Source organism: Pristiophorus japonicus, unplaced genomic scaffold (assembly GCF_044704955.1).
Source record: "Pristiophorus japonicus isolate sPriJap1 unplaced genomic scaffold, sPriJap1.hap1 HAP1_SCAFFOLD_317, whole genome shotgun sequence".
NCBI lineage: Eukaryota > Metazoa > Chordata > Chondrichthyes > Pristiophoridae > Pristiophorus > Pristiophorus japonicus.
In genome coordinates, this window is record NW_027252966.1 from 201,964 (window position 1) to 220,141 (window position 18,178).

The 18,178-nt window shown below is 55.9% G+C and overlaps 1 protein-coding gene across 1 annotated transcript; it reads right to left on the reverse strand.

The window, feature by feature from the left end:
• Positions 1–555: 555 nt before the first annotated feature.
• lamtor4 (late endosomal/lysosomal adaptor, MAPK and MTOR activator 4) lies at positions 556–8,753 on the reverse strand. The gene is made up of 4 exons (XM_070872468.1): positions 8,703–8,753; positions 6,530–6,610; positions 5,027–5,144; positions 556–1,164 (listed from the first exon to the last, which is right to left on the reverse strand). Exons 1-4 carry the CDS (start codon positions 8,703–8,705, stop codon positions 1,067–1,069), a joined length of 300 nt encoding a protein of 99 aa, XP_070728569.1. The 5' UTR covers positions 8,706–8,753; the 3' UTR covers positions 556–1,066.
• Between the last annotated feature and the right edge of the window lie 9,425 nt (positions 8,754–18,178).

The window sequence follows — 18,178 nt, forward strand, 5'->3', positions numbered from 1 at the left end:
TACGCTCGCGGCCTTCCGCGAGAGGTGGGCACCGGAGGGACTGGAGTGCATTATCACCCCCAGCAACCAAATTTTAATTTGATTTTATGTTTTAAAGTTTAATTTGTTTTAATTGCCGGTGTTTTTAGTGTTCCCCCTCCCATTTTGTAGGGGGCACTTGGAGAAAAAAAATATATATATATGATTTTAGTGCCCAAAAAAAACTAAGAAAAAAACAAAAACACAAAAAAAACCACAAAAGGGCCTAGTAAATGTTTGGTGTGCCCCCCCAGATCGGGGGGATACGATTTAAGGGTTAATGTTTCAGTTTCCTCCCAAAAGAGTTCTGTAGACCTGCACTCCAAGGTCCCTTTATTCCTCTACACTTCTCAGTGTCCGACCAGTTAATGTGTATTCCCTTGCCTTGGTAGACCTCCCCAAATGCATTACCAAAATGCATTGGTTTGAGAGGTGCTGTCCCCATCTGTAGCCTTGTTTGATAAGACCCTTGAAATATTTGGTTTGCCCTTAACCACATCATCGCCGATGGGAATAAGAGAAGACAATGGACGAGGAGAGTGTACAATAAGCTTTATTGTGACTCGTTACCTCAAGCAGACAATGCGAGTTACAGCAGAGGACCAAAATTGGGCGCTGCACTCCCAACTGCATGTTCTAAACCTATTCCTCCCCCTCCCCCTCCACTCCATCAACATGTGCAGCATCAAGTGACACTTAGACCAATGCAGGCTGAAATTATTTTTCAATTAGTAACTGCGACTCGAGAGGGAAATAAATCGATTGAGCAGTTTGGTGGTCCCAGAATTTGTTGGTGTGGACGGGTGGGATGGAAGGCGATTGTTGAACAATGCGGAGGGTCTACAGCCAGAGAGGTTGTGTTCGTTGCCCGATACATAATTCCGTTCAAGGAGCAAGTGAGGGGAAAGCTAAACAAAACGGGGAAAAAAAGAGTAACCGGGAGAGTCGGGAGTTAACTGCTCGGACATGGCTCACGTTCAAAGTCTCGGTGATGATGTGATCTGGTGATTAGCGGGATTCACGGCAGCCCCTTCTCTCCGATTCCGGGTTACACTTCCACTGCTTCGTGAGGATTATTGTGTCGCTTTACCACAAACACCTTCTGTCCCGAGATCGTGGCCATGTACGTGTGCTCTCCAAATACCACTGAAGGGAAATACATCGTGTTAGTGTTCATCCCCAACTACTGACCCACAACCGACACCACCCCCAACCCGCACTCCCCACCAACATCCCACTCACCGATTCCTCCCTTACCCACCGACGAACTGCAGTGAGTGACACCCCAGGTGCATATTTGTGCAATGTTGATAATTAAGAGTTTGTTCAGATCATTTTTAACAAACTATCCCCCAAAGTTAAGTGCCACAAGACGAGCCAAGGTGAACAATGACACTGTAGATACTGAGAACGGAGGATCAATACATCCTGTTCTCAGCGACACTTCTCACCAACCACACCACCAGGCAGGCAGACGACCTGCTCCCAGTCCGTGTACCACTGCTGCTCACAGGTACTGGAACACAGCTCATTGGTCCAGCATTCCCTCCCATCGTGATCCAGACCGTGGGTGGAATCAATACCCTGGCAACCGGAGCATGTCAGGGGGCTGCGTATTGTACAGCGACCGGCTCGCCTCCCCACTCCCCAAAGTCTCTCCGCCACCTACACCGCACAAGTCGTGGTGGGGGGGGAGAAGGAGCGGGAGAGCAGGGGGGGGAGGGAAGGAGAGCAGGGGGGGGAGGGAAGGAGAGCAGGGGGGGGAGGGAAGGAGAGCAGGGGGGGGAGGGAAGGAGAGCAGGGGGGGGAGGGAAGGAGAGCAGGGGGGGGAGGGAAGGAGAGCAGGGGGGGGAGGGAAGGAGAGCAGGGGGGGGAGGGAAGGAGAGCAGGGGGGGGAGGGAAGGAGAGCAGGGGGGGGAGGGAAGGAGAGCAGGGGGGGGAGGGAAGGAGAGCAGGGGGGGGAGGGAAGGAGAGCAGGGGGGGGAGGGAAGGAGAGCAGGGGGGGGAGGGAAGGAGAGCAGGGGGGGGAGGGAAGGAGAGCAGGGGGGGGAGGGAAGGAGAGCAGGGGGGGGAGGGAAGGAGAGCAGGGGGGGGAGGGAAGGAGAGCAGGGGGGGGAGGGAAGGAGAGCAGGGGGGGGAGGGAAGGAGAGCAGGGGGGGGAGGGAAGGAGAGCAGGGGGGGGAGGGAAGGAGAGCAGGGGGGGGAGGGAAGGAGAGCAGGGGGGGGAGGGAAGGAGAGCAGGGGGGGGAGGGAAGGAGAGCAGGGGGGGGAGGGAAGGAGAGCAGGGGGGGGAGGGAAGGAGAGCAGGGGGGGGAGGGAAGGAGAGCAGGGGGGGGAGGGAAGGAGAGCAGGGGGGGGAGGGAAGGAGAGCAGGGGGGGGAGGGAAGGAGAGCAGGGGGGGGAGGGAAGGAGAGCAGGGGGGGGAGGGAAGGAGAGCAGGGGGGGGAGGGAAGGAGAGCAGGGGGGGAGGGAAGGAGAGCAGGGGGGGGAGGGAAGGAGAGCAGGGGGGGGAGGGAAGGAGAGCAGGGGGGGGAGGGAAGGAGAGCAGGGGGGGGAGGGAAGGAGAGCAGGGGGGGAGGGAAGGAGAGCAGGGGGGGGAGGGAAGGAGAGCAGGGGGGGGAGGGAAGGAGAGCAGGGGGGGGAGGGAAGGAGAGCAGGGGGGGAGGGAAGGAGAGCAGGGGGGGGAGGGAAGGAGAGCAGGGGGGGGAGGGAAGGAGAGCAGGGGGGGGAGGGAAGGAGAGCAGGGGGGGGAGGGAAGGAGAGCAGGGGGGGGAGGGAAGGAGAGCAGGGGGGGGAGGGAAGGAGAGCAGGGGGGGGAGGGAAGGAGAGCAGGGGGGGGAGGGAAGGAGAGCAGGGGGGGGAGGGAAGGAGAGCAGGGGGGGGAGGGAAGGAGAGCAGGGGGGGGAGGGAAGGAGAGCAGGGGGGGGAGGGAAGGAGAGCAGGGGGGGAGGGAAGGAGAGCAGGGGGGGGAGGGAAGGAGAGCAGGGGGGGGAGGGAAGGAGAGCAGGGGGGGAGGGAAGGAGAGCAGGGGGGGGAGGGAAGGAGAGCAGGGGGGGGAGGGAAGGAGAGCAGGGGGGGGAGGGAAGGAGAGCAGGGGGGGGAGGGAAGGAGAGCAGGGGGGGGAGGGAAGGAGAGCAGGGGGGGGAGGGAAGGAGAGCAGGGGGGGGAGGGAAGGAGAGCAGGGGGGGAGGGAAGGAGAGCAGGGGGGGGAGGGAAGGAGAGCAGGGGGGGGAGGGAAGGAGAGCAGGGGGGGGAGGGAAGGAGAGCAGGGGGGGGAGGGAAGGAGAGCAGGGGGGGAGGGAAGGAGAGCAGGGGGGGGAGGGAAGGAGAGCAGGGGGGGGGAGGGAAGGAGAGCAGGGGGGGGAGGGAAGGAGAGCAGGGGGGGGGAGGGAAGGAGAGCAGGGGGGGGGAGGGAAGGAGAGCAGGGGGGGGGAGGGAAGGAGAGCAGGGGGGGGGAGGGAAGGAGAGCAGGGGGGGGAGGGAAGGAGAGCAGGGGGGGGAGGGAAGGAGAGCAGGGGGGGGAGGGAAGGAGAGCAGGGGGGGGAGGGAAGGAGAGCAGGGGGGGAGGGAAGGAGAGCAGGGGGGGAGGGAAGGAGAGCAGGGGGGGGAGGGAAGGAGAGCAGGGGGGGGAGGGAAGGAGAGCAGGGGGGGGAGGGAAGGAGAGCAGGGGGGGAGGGAAGGAGAGCAGGGGGGGGAGGGAAGGAGAGCAGGGGGGGGAGGGAAGGAGAGCAGGGGGGGGAGGGAAGGAGAGCAGGGGGGGGAGGGAAGGAGAGCAGGGGGGGGAGGGAAGGAGAGCAGGGGGGGGAGGGAAGGAGAGCAGGGGGGGGAGGGAAGGAGAGCAGGGGGGGGAGGGAAGGAGAGCAGGGGGGGGAGGGAAGGAGAGCAGGGGGGGGAGGGAAGGAGAGCAGGGGGGGGAGGGAAGGAGAGCAGGGGGGGGAGGGAAGGAGAGCAGGGGGGGAGGGAAGGAGAGCAGGGGGGAGGGGAAGGAGAGCAGGGGGGGGAGGGAAGGAGAGCAGGGGGGGGAGGGAAGGAGAGCAGGGGGGGGAGGGAAGGAGAGCAGGGGGGGGAGGGAAGGAGAGCAGGGGGGGGAGGGAAGGAGAGCAGGGGGGGGAGGGAAGGAGAGCAGGGGGGGGAGGGAAGGAGAGCAGGGGGGGGAGGGAAGGAGAGCAGGGGGGGGAGGGAAGGAGAGCAGGGGGGGAGGGAAGGAGAGCAGGGGGGGGAGGGAAGGAGAGCAGGGGGGGGAGGGAAGGAGAGCAGGGGGGGGAGGGAAGGAGAGCAGGGGGGGGAGGGAAGGAGAGCAGGGGGGGGAGGGAAGGAGAGCAGGGGGGGGAGGGAAGGAGAGCAGGGGGGGGAGGGAAGGAGAGCAGGGGGGGGAGGGAAGGAGAGCAGGGGGGGGAGGGAAGGAGAGCAGGGGGGGGAGGGAAGGAGAGCAGGGGGGGGAGGGAAGGAGAGCAGGGGGGGGAGGGAAGGAGAGCAGGGGGGGGAGGGAAGGAGAGCAGGGGGGGGAGGGAAGGAGAGCAGGGGGGGGAGGGAAGGAGAGCAGGGGGGGGAGGGAAGGAGAGCAGGGGGGGGAGGGAAGGAGAGCAGGGGGGGGAGGGAAGGAGAGCAGGGGGGGGAGGGAAGGAGAGCAGGGGGGGGAGGGAAGGAGAGCAGGGGGGGGAGGGAAGGAGAGCAGGGGGGGGAGGGAAGGAGAGCAGGGGGGGGAGGGAAGGAGAGCAGGGGGGGGAGGGAAGGAGAGCAGGGGGGGAGGGAAGGAGAGCAGGGGGGGAGGGAAGGAGTGGGGGGGGGGGGGGAGGGAAGGAGTGGGGGGGGGGGGGCCGGGAGGAGAGGGGGGGCCCCCCCCCCCTACAGGTCACTCCTCCCGCCCCTCCTCATCTCACCCTCTCACCATATCCTTCTATTTTCTCTCTTGTGTTTATCCAGCTTCCCCTTAAACGCGCCGGATGTACAGTCTGCTGCAGATGAACGGAACCATCCAGCCCGGTGGAAAGGCCGACTGTTAACGTACCCGACATTCTCTTGAAGAAGGGCTCGGTGCTGCCGTTCATGCAAAGTTTGACGGCGGTCTGCATCATGCGCATGATCACCCCGGCGGTATGTTCATCGTTCTCCAGCTCACCTGCTGACTGGACCAGCACAGGACCGATGTTACACATCAACAGGGATCAGCGAGAGAGGAGCAGTGGGCAGATCCGCTGCCTCGGCACTGAAGGTCGGAATCGGCAATCACGGTGTCGGCCATGGCTCAACGGGCAGCACTTTCCCGCCTTTGGTTGTGGGGTCAAAGTCCCACTCCAGAGAATTGTGCCTATAAATCCCGGCTGACACTCCCGGTGCGGCACCGAGGGAGCGCCGCACTGCCGGAGGGGCGGCACCGAGGGAGCGCCGCACTGCCGGAGGGGCGGCACCGAGGGAGCGCCGCACTGCCGGAGGGGCGGCACCGAGGGAGCGCCGCACTGCCGGAGGGGCGGCACCGAGGGAGCGCCGCACTGCCGGAGGGGCGGCACCGAGGGAGCGCCGCACTGCCGGAGGGGCGGCACCGAGGGAGCGCCGCACTGCCGGAGGGGCGGCACCGAGGGAGCGCCGCACTGCCGGAGGGGCGGCACCGAGGGAGCGCCGCACTGCCGGAGGGGCGGCACCGAGGGAGCGCCGCACTGCCGGAGGGGCCGTCTTTCGGATGAGACAATTAACCCAGGCCGCAGCCTATAACCATGTTATCTGATGGCTGCTTTAACTTCCCAGAGAGCCGAATAACCAGAGGACACAGATTCAACATAATTAGCAAGGGAGGAGACTTTTGTTTACACAGTGAGTTGTGATCGGGAACACGCTGCCTGAAAGAAAGCAGATTGAATAGTAACTTTCAAATGGGCAGCTGGATAAATTAGCAGGGCGCCCGGACACAGAGCTGGGGATGGGGGGGGGGGGGGGCAGAGGGACTGATCGGATCGCTCGTTCACAGATGTGCCGAACGGCCTCTTTCTGTGCTGCAGGATTCTATGACAGCTGGGGAAGGTCCATACAGCACAGAGGCCGTAAGGACTGGACAGGGGAGCTCGTCGCCGAGAGCGTGCAGAAACCAAGCGCAGGCAGCGGAAGGAGTGTGCGGCAAACCAGTCCCACCCTCCCCTTCCCTCAACCACTGTCTGTCCCACCTGTGACAGGGACTGTGGTTCCTGTATTGGACTGTTCAGTCGCCTGAGATCTCACTTTTAGAGTGGAAGCAAGTCTTCCTCGATTCCGAGGGACTGCCCATGATGATGACGATGAGAGGGGGAGCGGAGCAGAGTTGCTCAGGTAACCGGAAAAACGCAGTCACCTCTGGCGGGGAGATTATTCATGTTGCCTCGACCACCACCTGTTTTGGCCGTGCCTGTGACCCCTGAACCGCACTGCCTCATTTACATCGCCCTTCCGCGTTGACAGGGAGAGGTGTGGCCAACACCTCAGTCTTCCTGGATGGTCAAGGGTTTTCTCTGAGAGACACGCTGGCGGTGGCCATCATACTTACAGACAGCACTCCATCTTCACTGATGACCAGGTAGCCCAGCTGGTCTGGGATTCTCTCGAGCCCTTGAGTCAAAGCAGAAGCCTGGTGACAACCACAAATAAATACAGAATCAGCAACAACTAAAAATAAAAGGGTTGGGTTGCAAGCTACCAAGCACCAGTCTGAACAGTGGACATTGAAAAGCACCAGTAACATCCGGGCTTTAGAGGGAATGCAATGGACATTCACGAGGTGGATCCCTGCTGTTACACGCTCGAGCAATAACGAAAAGATAGGACTTACATCGAATGTACGGCACAGAAATAGGCCATTGGGCCCAAACAGTCTGTGCCAGCGTTTATGCTCCACTTGAGCCTCCTCCCCTCTTTCCTCATCTAGCTCTATCGGCATAACCCTCTGTGAGGAGTGACACTCACAGGAGGGAAGGGTGCAAAATGACTTTGTACACTCCTGAAGCTGCCTGAAAGTGCATTAAATCCATGCAAATCCGCAAATGGGAGCATTGTTATATCTTGCAGCCAGTGTGCTTGAAATAAGCAGAATATTAAAGCAAAGACTGCACAGCTTCAGTGTTAGACGTGGCTCAGTTGCACCACACCTGCCTGAGTCAGCAGGTCATGGGTTTGAATCCCACTCTAGGGACTCACGTAAATCCAGGCCAACACTCCCAGTGCAGTGTTGAGAGAGTGCCACACTGTCGGAGGGGCAGTACTGAGGGAGAGCCGCACTGTCGGAGGGGCGGTACTGAGGGAGCGCCGCACTGTCGGAGGGGCGGTACTGAGGGAGCCCCGCACTGTCGGAGGGGCGGTAACTGAGGGAGCGCCGCACTGTCGGAGGGGCGGTACTGAGGGAGCGCCGCACTGTCGGAGGGGCGGTACTGAGGGAGCGCCGCACTGTCGGAGGGGCGGTACTGAGGGAGCGCCGCACTGTCGGAGGGGCGGTACTGAGGGAGCGCCGCACTGTCGGAGGGGCGGTACTGAGGGAGCCCTGCACTGTCGGAGGGGCTGTACTGAGAGAGCGCCGCACTGTCGGAGGGGCGGTACTGAGGGAGCGCCGCACTGTCGGAGGGGCGGTACTGAGGGAGCGCCGCACTGTCGGAGGGGCGGTACTGAGGGAGCGCCGCACTGTCGGAGGGGCGGTACTGAGGGAGCGGTACTGAGGGAGCGCCGCACTGTCGGAGGGGCGGTACTGAGGGAGCGCCGCACTGTCGGAGGGGCCGTACTGAGGGAGCGCCGCACTGTCGGAGGGGCGGTACTGAGGGAGCGCCGCACTGTCGGAGGGGCGGTACTGAGGGAGCCCCGCACTGTCGGAGGGGCGGTAACTGAGGGAGCGCCGCACTGTCGGAGGGGCGGTACTGAGGGAGCGCCGCACTGTCGGAGGGGCGGTACTGAGGGAGCGCCGCACTGTCGGAGGGGCGGTACTGAGGGAGCGCCGCACTGTCGGAGGGGCGGTACTGAGGGAGCCCTGCACTGTCGGAGGGGCTGTACTGAGAGAGCGCCGCACTGTCGGAGGGGCGGTACTGAGGGAGCGCCGCACTGTCGGAGGGGCGGTACTGAGGGAGCGCCGCACTGTCGGAGGGGCGGTACTGAGGGAGCGCCGCACTGTCGGAGGGGCGGTACTGAGGGAGCGCCGCACTGTCGGAGGGGCCGTACTGAGGGAGCGCCGCACTGTCGGAGGGGCCGTACTGAGGGAGCGCCGCACTGTCGGAGGGGCCGTACTGAGGGAGTGCTGCACTGTCGGAGGGGCAGTACTGAAGGAGTACCGCACTGTCGGAGGGGCAGTACTGAGGGAGTGCCGCACTGTCGGAGGGGCAGTACTGAGGGAGTGCTGCACTGTCGGAGGGGCAGTACTGAGGGAGTGCTGCACTGTCGGAGGGGCAGTACTGAGGGAGCGCCGCACTGTTGGAGGGGCAGTACTGAGGGAGCGCCGCACTGTCGGAGGGGCAGTACTGAGGGAGTGCCGCACTGTCGGAGGGGCAGTACTGAGGGAGCAAGTCTTTCTCCTACGGTTGCAGCCTGCTGACCTTTGACCTCCCGCCACCGAGGATGGCGGACCAAAGACTTCCAGCAGTGCCGCCTTCCCCGGTGGTCCCACTCGCCGGGTGGAGGGGAGGGGAGGGGGGGAGGGGAGCCGAGCCGCTCCATGCCCTCCCCCGGTGCCCGGACGCACTCACCATGGCCGCCGCTCCCGATCGCCGCCGTCCGCACAACCGCCCCCCGTCACCTGACCCCCCGCAAACTCCGCCCCCGGCCACGCCTGATTGGCTCCGATCCGCCCCTCCTCATTACCATTGGTCCGATCGGACGTCGATTATAATCCGAACCCCGCCCGCCACGCTGCCTGATTGGCTGACAGGGCACACGCTGCACGCCGTCCGATTGGTCCGATCGGACATCAATTATAATCCAAACCGCCCCCCCACGCCCGGCCGAAGCTGATTGGCTCTGAGCCGCCGTTCCTCGTTACCATTGGTCGGCGCATAAGTCAATTATACTCAGAAACCCGCCCCCAGCCCCGCCTGATCAGCTGACAGCGTGCACGCTGCACGCCATACGATTGGTCCCATCGGTCGTCAATTATCACTCATACTTCCCGCCCCCCCCCCTGATTGGCTGACATGGCTCACGTTGCACGCCATGCAATTGGTCGCAGCGTACGTCAATTTGAACCCAATCCCCGCCCTGGCCCCGCCTGATTGGCTCTAATCCGCCCCACCTCCTTACCATTGGTCCGCTCGTACGTCAATTATAATCCGAATCCCACCCGCCCTTATGCAGGAGTATTGATTAAAAATGGAATCAATCCTTGAAACTATCTCAGTCTCAAAAATAAACAGTCGCCCTGAAATAATCAAATGGTTTGCACCCCGTCTCGCATCAGCCATCGCCTCCTGTGCTCGCTGACCGACATTGGTCCCGGCTCAGCGACATCTCATAGAAACATAGAAACATAGAAAATAGGTGCAGGAGCAGGCCATTCGGCCCTTCTAGCCTGCACCGCCATTCAATGAGTTCATGGCTGAACATGCAACTTCAGTACCCCATTCCTGCTTTCTCGCCATACCCCTTGATCCCCCCAGTAGTAAGGATCTCATCTAACTCCTCAAATTGAAAAAACTCATCCTGTGTTCAAATCCTTCCATGGCCTCGCCCCCTCGCCCCCTCCCTATCTCTGTAACCTCCTCCAGCCCCACCACCCTCTGCGATATCTGCCCTCCTCTAATCCTGGCCTCTTCGGTATCCCTGATTTTAACTGTGCCCCCATCGGCGGCCGTGCCATCAGCTGCCTGGGCCCCGAGCTCTGGAGCTCCCTCCCTCAACCTCTCCGCCTCGCTCTCTCCTCCTTTAATACGCTCCTTAAAACCTGCCTCAGTGACCCAAGCTTTTGGTCACCTGCCCAAATAGCTCCTCATGTGGCTCGGTGTCAAATTGTGTCTGATAATCGCTGCTGGGAAGCGGACTGGAACGTTTTACTGTGTTAAAGGCGCTATATAAATGCAGGTTGTTGTATGGGAGGTGTACTTAAGGATCTGCTTTTAGACAGGCAGTTGCAGATCTGATCGTAGCCACCGTACACTTGAAAAATCAGCCTTAATGTAAAATTCAAGGCTCTCATTCCTGATAAAGGACGGTAGGCTCCTTGAGCCATCAGCTGAACTTCCCATTGTGCTGTAAAAAGGTGTGAATTTTACCCACTCCCCCCCCTAAAAAGAATGGTCGAACCCATTCTCCACAGCCGTCCAATGGAGAGTAACAGGGCCTCAGCAGGCTGCACCATGTCGCCTCTACAGTACGGGGGTGGTCAGGTCCCATGCAGCTCCAAAGAGGTGTGAGTTCTCCTCTACTCCCCTAATGAAGGAATGGGAGAGCCCATTGCGGCCAGCAGCCCGCTAGAGAGAAAACAGGGCGTCAGCGGGCTGCACCATGTATATGGGGGTGGTGCTGGTGGTGGGGGGGGGATCAGATTGAGCAGCGCGCGGCCGCCATGTTGGCGATTTTGGCGGGAAGCCGCCGCCTGCTGCCGCCATCTTGGTGATGGCGGGATGGAAGCCGGCGGCCGTGGGTTGGATTTATTTGTGTTTTTCGGGGCTGGGTCCGCCGGCTGGAACCGCTGCTGTGGTAAAAGGGAGGGGGAGGGATGGTGGGGTTTGTGCCGCTTTCCCGAGCCGGGCCTAGCCGGGCCCCACACACACACCGTCTGAGGGAGCTGGCGCCTCCGCCCCCGGGCCGGGCCGGGCCCCGACACTCTGGCAGCAGGCCGCCTTTCAGGGCCCCGAGCTTCGCTTTACTTTCCTGGCACATTTTAAACGTGAGTTTTAAAAAAAAATATAAGCTTTATTAAAAAAAATATTGCTTGCTATATTTAACTTTGGTTAGTTCGCTTAATACCCAGCTGACAGTGGGTTTATCACAAAAAGTCAACATTTTACATCCCACTGTCAATCCAGCACCTGTCAGCATTTTAAATTCATCAAATTCACTTCTTAAAAAATACACAAACTATTTTTTCCAGTTACATTCGGCGGGAGAGCTGTTTGTCGGCCGGCACCGACACGATGGGCCGAATGGCTCCTTGTTGTGCGAGGCCCCCTGGGGAAGAGTGACCATAATATGGTCGAATTCTTCATTGAGGTGGAGAGTGACACAGTTAATTCAGAGACTAGGGTCCTGAACTTAAAGAAAGGTAACTTCGATGGTATGAGACGTGAATTGACTGGAATAGACTGGCGAATGATACTTAAAGGGTTGATGGTGGATAAACAATGGCAAACATTTAAAGATCACATGGATGAACTTCAATAATTGTACATCACTGTCTGGAGTAAAAATAAAATGGGGAAGGTGGCTCAACCGTGGCTAACAAGGGACATTAAAGACAGTGTTAAATCCAAGGAAGCGGCATATAAATTGGCCAAAAAAAGCAACAAACCTGAGGACTGGGAGAAAGTTAGAATTCAGCAGAGGAGGACAAAGGGTTTAATTAGGAGGGGGAAATAGAGTATGAGAGGAAGCTTGCTGGGAACATCAAAACTGACTGCAAAAGCTTCTATAGATATGTAAAAAGAAAAAGATTAGTGAAGATAACTGTAGGTACCTTGCAGTCAGATTCAGGTGAATTTATAATGGGGAACAAAGAAATGGCAGACCAGTTGAACAAATACTTTGGTTCTGTCTTCACGAAGGAAGACACAAATAACCTTCCGGAAATATTAGGGGACTGAGGGTCTAGCGAGAAGGAGGAACTGAAGGAAATTCTTATTAGGCGGAAAATTGTGTTGGGGAAATTGATGGGATTGAAGGCCGATAAATCCCCAGGGCCTGATAGTCTGCATCCCAGAGTACTTAAGGAAGTGGCCCCAGAAATAGTGGATGCATTGGTGGTCATTTTCCAACATTCAATGGACTTTGGATCAGTTCCTATGGACTGGAGGGTAACTAATGTAACACCACTTTTTAAAAAAGGAGGGAGAGAGAAAACAGGGAATTATAGACCGGTCAGCCTGACATCGGTGGTGGGGAAAATGATGAAATCAATTATTAAAGACGTAATAGCAGCGCATTTGGAAAGCAGTGACAGGATTGGTCCAAGTCAGCATTGATTTATGAAAGGGAAATCATGCTTGAAAAATCTTCTGGAATTTTTGAGGATGTAACTAGTAGAGTGGACAAGGGAGAACCAGTGGATGTGGTGTATTTGCACTTTCAAAAGGCTTTTGACAAGGTTCCACACAAGAGATTAGTATGCAAAATTAAAGCACATGGTATTGGGGGTAATGTATTGACATGGATAGAGATCTGGTTGGCAAGACAGGAAGCAAGAAGTAGGAATAAACGTGTCCTTTTCAGAATGGCAGGCAGTGACTAGTGGGGTACCGCAAGGTTCAGTGCTGGGCCCCCAGCTATTTACAATATAAGTTAAATATTTGAACAAAGGAATTGAGTGTAATATCTCCAAGTTTGCAGATGACACTAAGCTGGGTGGCGGTGTGAGCTGTGAGGAGGATGCTAAGAGGCTGCAGGGTGACTTGGACAGGTTAGGTGAGTGGGCAAATGCATGGCAGATGCAGTATAATGTCGATAAATGTGAGGTTATCCACTTTGGTGGCAAAAACAGGGAGGCAGAATATTATTTGGATGGTGACAGATTAGGAAAGGGGGAGATGCAATGAAACCTGGGTGTCATGGTACATCAGTCATTGAAAGTTGGCATGCAGGTACAGCAGGCGGTGAAGAAGGCAAATGGCATGTTGGCCTTCATAGCGAGGGGATTTGCGTAAAGGAGCAAGGAGGTCTTACTGCAATTGTACAGAGCCTTGGTGAGGCCACACCTTGAATATTGTGTTGAGTTTTGGTCACCGATACTGAGGAAGGACATTCTTGCGATTGAGGGAGTGCAGCGAAGGTTCACCAGACTGATTCCCGGGATGGCGGGACTGACATATGAAGAAAGACTGGATCAACCAGGCTTATGTTCACTGGAATTTATAAGAATGAGAGTGAATTTCACAGAAACATAGAAATTTCTGACGGGATTGGACAGGTTAGATGCAGGAAGAATGTTCCCGATGTTGGGGAATATCAGAACAAGGGGTCACAGTCTAAGGATAAGGGGTAAGCCATTTAGGACCGAGATGAGGAGAAACTTCTTCACCCAGAGAGTTGTGAACCTGTGGAATTCTCTTCCACAGAAAGTTGTTGAGGCCCATTCATTAAATATATGCAAAAGGGAGTTAGATATGGCCCTTATGGCTAAAGGGATCAAGCGGTATGGAGAGAAAGCAGGAAAGGGGTATTGAAGTTGCATGATCAGCCATGATCTTATTGAATGGTGGTGCAGGTTCGAAGGGCCGAACGGCCTACTCCTGCACCTATTTTCAATGTTTCTAGGCTGTAGATTTCTGTGACTTGTAGACTGTCGGAGCGGCAGTAGTGAGGGAGCGCCACACTGTCAAAGGGGCAGTACTGAGGGAGTGCCGCACTGTTGGAGGGGCTGTACTGAGGGAGCGCCACACTGTCGGAGGGGCTGTACTGAGGGAGCGCAGAACTGTCGGAGGGGCAGTACTGAGGGAGCGCCGCACTGTCGGAGGGGCAGTACTGAGGGAGCGCCGCACTGTCGGAGAGAAAGTACTGAGGGAGCGCCGCACTGCCGGAGGGGCAGTACTGAGGGAGCGCCGCACTGTCACAGGGGCAGTACTGAGGGAGCACCGCACTGTCGGAGGGGCAGTACTGAGGGAGCGCCACACTGTCGGAGGGGCGGTACTGAGGGAGAGCCGCACTGTCGGAGGGGCAGTACTGAGGGAGCGCCGCACTGTCACAGGGGCAGTACTGAGGGAGCGCTGCACTGTTGGAGGGGCAGTACTGAGGGAGCACCGCACAGTCGGAGGTGCTGTACTGAGGAAGCTCCGCACTGATGGAGGGGCAGTCCTGACAGAGAGTCGCACTGATGGAGGGGCAGTACTGACGGAGAGCCGCACTGACGGAGGGGCAGTACTGACGGAGAGCCGCACTGATGGAGGGGCAGTACTGACGGAGAGCCGCACTGAGGGAGTGCCGCACTGTCGGAGGGGCAGTACTGAGGGAGCGCCACACTGACGGAGGGGCAGTACTGAGGGGGTGCCGCACTGTCGGAGGGGCAGTACTGAGGGAGCGCCGCATTGACGGAGGGGCAGTACTGAGGGAGCGCCGCACTGTTGGAGGGGCTGTACTGAGGGAGCGCCACACTGTCGGAGGGGCTGTACTGAGGAAGCACCGCACTGATGGAGGGGCAGTACTGACGTAGAGCCGCACTGACGGAGGGGCAGTACTGAGGAAGCACCGCACTGTCGGAGGGGCAGTACTGACGGAGAGCCGCACTGTCGGAGGGGCAGTACTGACGGAGAGCCGCACTGACGGAGGGGCAGTACTGACGGAGGGGCAGTACTGAGGGAGCGCCGCACTGTCGGAGGGGCAGTACTGAGGTAGCACCGCACTGTCGGAGGGGCAGTACTGAGGGAGCGCCGCATTGTCGGAGGGGCAGTACTGAGGGAGTGCCGCACTGTTGGAGGGGCGGTACTGAGGGAGCTCCACACTGTCGGAGGGGCAGTACTGACGGAGAGCCGCACTGTCGGAGGGGCAGTACTGAGGGAGTGCCGCACTGTCGGAGGGGCAGTACTGAGGGAGTGCCGCACTGTCGGAGGGGCAGTACTGAGGGAGCGCCGCACTGTCGGAGGGGCAGTACTGAGGGAGTGCCGCACTGTCGGAGGGGCTGCACTCGGATCATTGTTCCCGACGCTCTGGCAGCAGGTCGGTGCAATCGGTCCTGTGCTCTCGGGCAGCACTCTGCTTATCCCTAAAATCACAGGATTTCCGCCCCACTACCCCAGCAATTCCCAGGTTAAAAAGCACGATGCTTCTCCTTGGGATGGGACACTGGGCTGTAAGTCTATTCTCAGGGTGTTCTCGCCCAGCACTCAGCCTCAAAATCATCCCCGAGATCGTTGGCATCATTTGGTTTACACATTCCGCGGGAGAGACTGATGGTTCCAGAAGCTGCAGCTTTGAACTGCCGGAATACAGGAGCAGGAGGAGGACATTCAGGCCCTCGAGCCTGCTCCTCCATCCAATGGCTGATCTGTGACCTAACTCCACCCACCCGCCTTTGGTCCAGATCCCTTAATACCTTTGGTTAACAGAAAGCTAGCAATCTCAGATTTAAAATTAACAATTCATCTCGTATCAACTGCCCTTTGCTGAAGAGAGTTCCAAACTTCCACCACCCTTTGTGTGTAGAAGTGTTTCCTAATTTCACTCCTGAAAGGTCTGGCTCTAATTGTTAGACTGTGCTCCCTAAGTCCTAGAATCCCCAACCGGCCAAAATAGTTTCTCTCTATCTACCCTATCCGTTCCCCATAATATCATGAAAACTTTGATCAAATCACCCCTTAACCTTCTAAATTCTAGAGAATACTGTAATGTCTGTAAGCTGGTAATGTTTGCAGCGCCACACTGTGGATGTGGACGTATTGTGTACTGCAACTGCAGGGTTAATAATAAACAGAACCAGGCAATTCCGGAGGTTTCCGAGAGAGCTGCCTGCCATGTAGGAAGCTGTGTGTGCTTGTGCTCTGTGAAGATATCACATTTGGCGGCGTGATGGGATTTTTCGGATGATTTAAAGCTTAAATTTTGTTGGTGAAGGATTCAGCCAGCCAACAGAGAGACTTTGGAAGTTTCTGTCTTTGGAAAAAAGCTACAAAATCCGAGGTAAAATACAGCACACGGTGTGAACAGCTAGAGATTAAAATGGCAAGTGTAATTGGACATATCTAAGGAGATTAAGCTAGCATGTGATGACTCTCCGTATGGAGTTGGGGCAGTGATCTCTCATGTATCACGTAGTGGGGAGGAGAGACCAATTGCTTTTGCTTCACGCACTCTCAGTTCCAGTGAGAGTAATTATGTGCAAATTGAAAGGGAAGCTTTGGCATTAATTTTTGGGGTCAAGAAGTTTCACAAATACTTGTATGGTCGTAAGTTTACCATCGTTATGGACCATAAGCCCCGAACAGCAATCCTCCATCCAAAGTCCCCAGTTCCAACATTAGCTACAGCCCGAATGCAGAGATGGGCTTTGATTTTGTCAGCATATACATATGATATTGAATACAGACGATCAGCTGATCACAGTAATGCTGATGCAATATCTAGATTGCCTTCCCCATCACAAGTTACACCCAATAGGGAAGAAGTGTTTTATTTTTCATACATTGATGAACTGCCAGTCAGAGCTGAAGAGATTGGTAGAGCAACAAACGTGACCCAGTGATGTCAAAGGTGTATGATTATATTGCAAATGAATGGCCAAACCAGGTAACAGACAAAGATACACAACCATTCTTCATTCGTAGGAATGAATTATCAGTCGATAAAGATTGTATCATGTGGGGTGCAAGAGTGGTTATACCAAATAAATTCAGGTCCAAATTATTAGGAGACCTCCATGACCAGCACCTGGGAATGTGCTTGACCAAGAGTTTTGCATGCAGTTACTTATGGTGGCCAGGTCTTGATAAAGATATAGAGTACATCGTGAGTCCGTGTACGACATGTCAACCGGTAAGCAAGCAACCACCACCAGTACCATTACAGTCATGGAAATGGCCTCCCAGGGTGTGGCAAAGGCTACATATTGATTTTGCTGAGTTGGGACAACAATTGTTCATTGTGATTGATAGCCATTCGAAGTGGGTTGAGGTGTTTCCAATGTGGAAAATAACAACAAGTAAAACATTGGACATTTTGCGAAAATTATTTTCTTCATTTGGCCTCCCTGAAGAGATTGTTTTGGATAATGGACCACAATTTCGTTCAGAAGGATTTACACAATTCACGAGCAAAAATGGTGTGAAACATACCAAGATTCCACCATACCATCCTGCTTAAAATGGTGCTGCAGAGCGCACTGTGTAAATTGTAAAACGTGCCTTCATAAAACAAATGTTAGATCCTAATCCAAGGAAACGACAGTTGTCATTGGATCACAAATTGGCTAATTTTCTAATTACATATCGAAATACTCATCATACAACTACTGGTAGAACACCAGCAGAGTTGTTTCTCAAACGACAACCACGAACCAGATTCTCATTGTTAAAGCCAAATTTGGCACAGTCTGTAGAAGAGACACAATTGGCAGAAAGAGAATCACGATAGAGGTAGAGTAAAAGAGAGAAGTGTGAAATTAAACCAGAAGATGAGAGTGAAGAACCATCACCATAAATGGTTAAAGTGGTTACCAGGAAGAGTGGTGAAGATATGTGGTCCTCGCACATATTTGGTAAAGATGTTTGATCATGGACAGGTTAGGTTTGTTCATATTGATCATATTTTACCTACAGACATGGAAGGAGTTGAAGGTGGGCATGATTCAATTATTTCTGACTCATCGGATAGTTTTGATACACCAGTAGCAAATCCTAAATCCAATGTACTGGAAACAAATCCAGGAGAGAATCAGAATGAAAGTCTGAGTCCGAGTCAGGAAAACAAAGAGCCTGAAGTTAGAGTGAGTTCAAATGAAAATCAAGGAAATTCTGTGGAGGAAAACGTTCCTCAGGTTGAGTCTCGAATGAGTGTGAAATCGATACCATGTTTGGAAGGTTCTGTTCGAGAGCAAAGATATCCTCTTCAAAACAGAAAACAAGTGGTAAAGTTAAATTTGTAAATATGGAAAAAAATAAGTCTATAATCTGTGTTATGTATAAAAATGAAAGTTATGTATGATGTTTGTTATAATAACTTCTTCATTAAGGAGGGAGAAGTGTAATTTCTGTAAGCTGGTAATGTTTGTAGCTCCACACAGTGGATGTGGACGTATTGTGTACTGCAACTGCAGGGTTAATAATAAACAGAACCAGGCAATTCCGGAGGCTTCGGAGAGAGCTGCCTGCCATGTAGCAAGCTGTGTGTGCTGTGCTCTGTGAAGATATCACAAATACAAACCTTGCTTACATAGGAGTACATAGGAGATATGGCGCAGAATCAGGCCATTAGGCCCAACCACTTGAGCCTCCTCCCGTCTTTCCTCATCTAACTCTATCAGCATAACCCTCTATTCCCTTCTCCCTCATGTGTTCATCTAATCTCTTAAATGCATCGATACTATTCGCTT

Excerpts from the sequence above, each read along its gene's own strand:
- lamtor4 (XM_070872468.1), bottom strand. Across the intron at positions 5,145-6,529 it reads GTGAAGATGGAGTGCTGTCT|TCAGCAGGTGAGCTGGAGAA; the intron begins GTAAGTATGATG and ends GTGCTGGTCCAG. Across the intron at positions 1,165-5,026 it reads CTTCTTCAAGAGAATGTCGG|TGGTATTTGGAGAGCACACG; the intron begins GTACGTTAACAG and ends ATTTCCCTTCAG.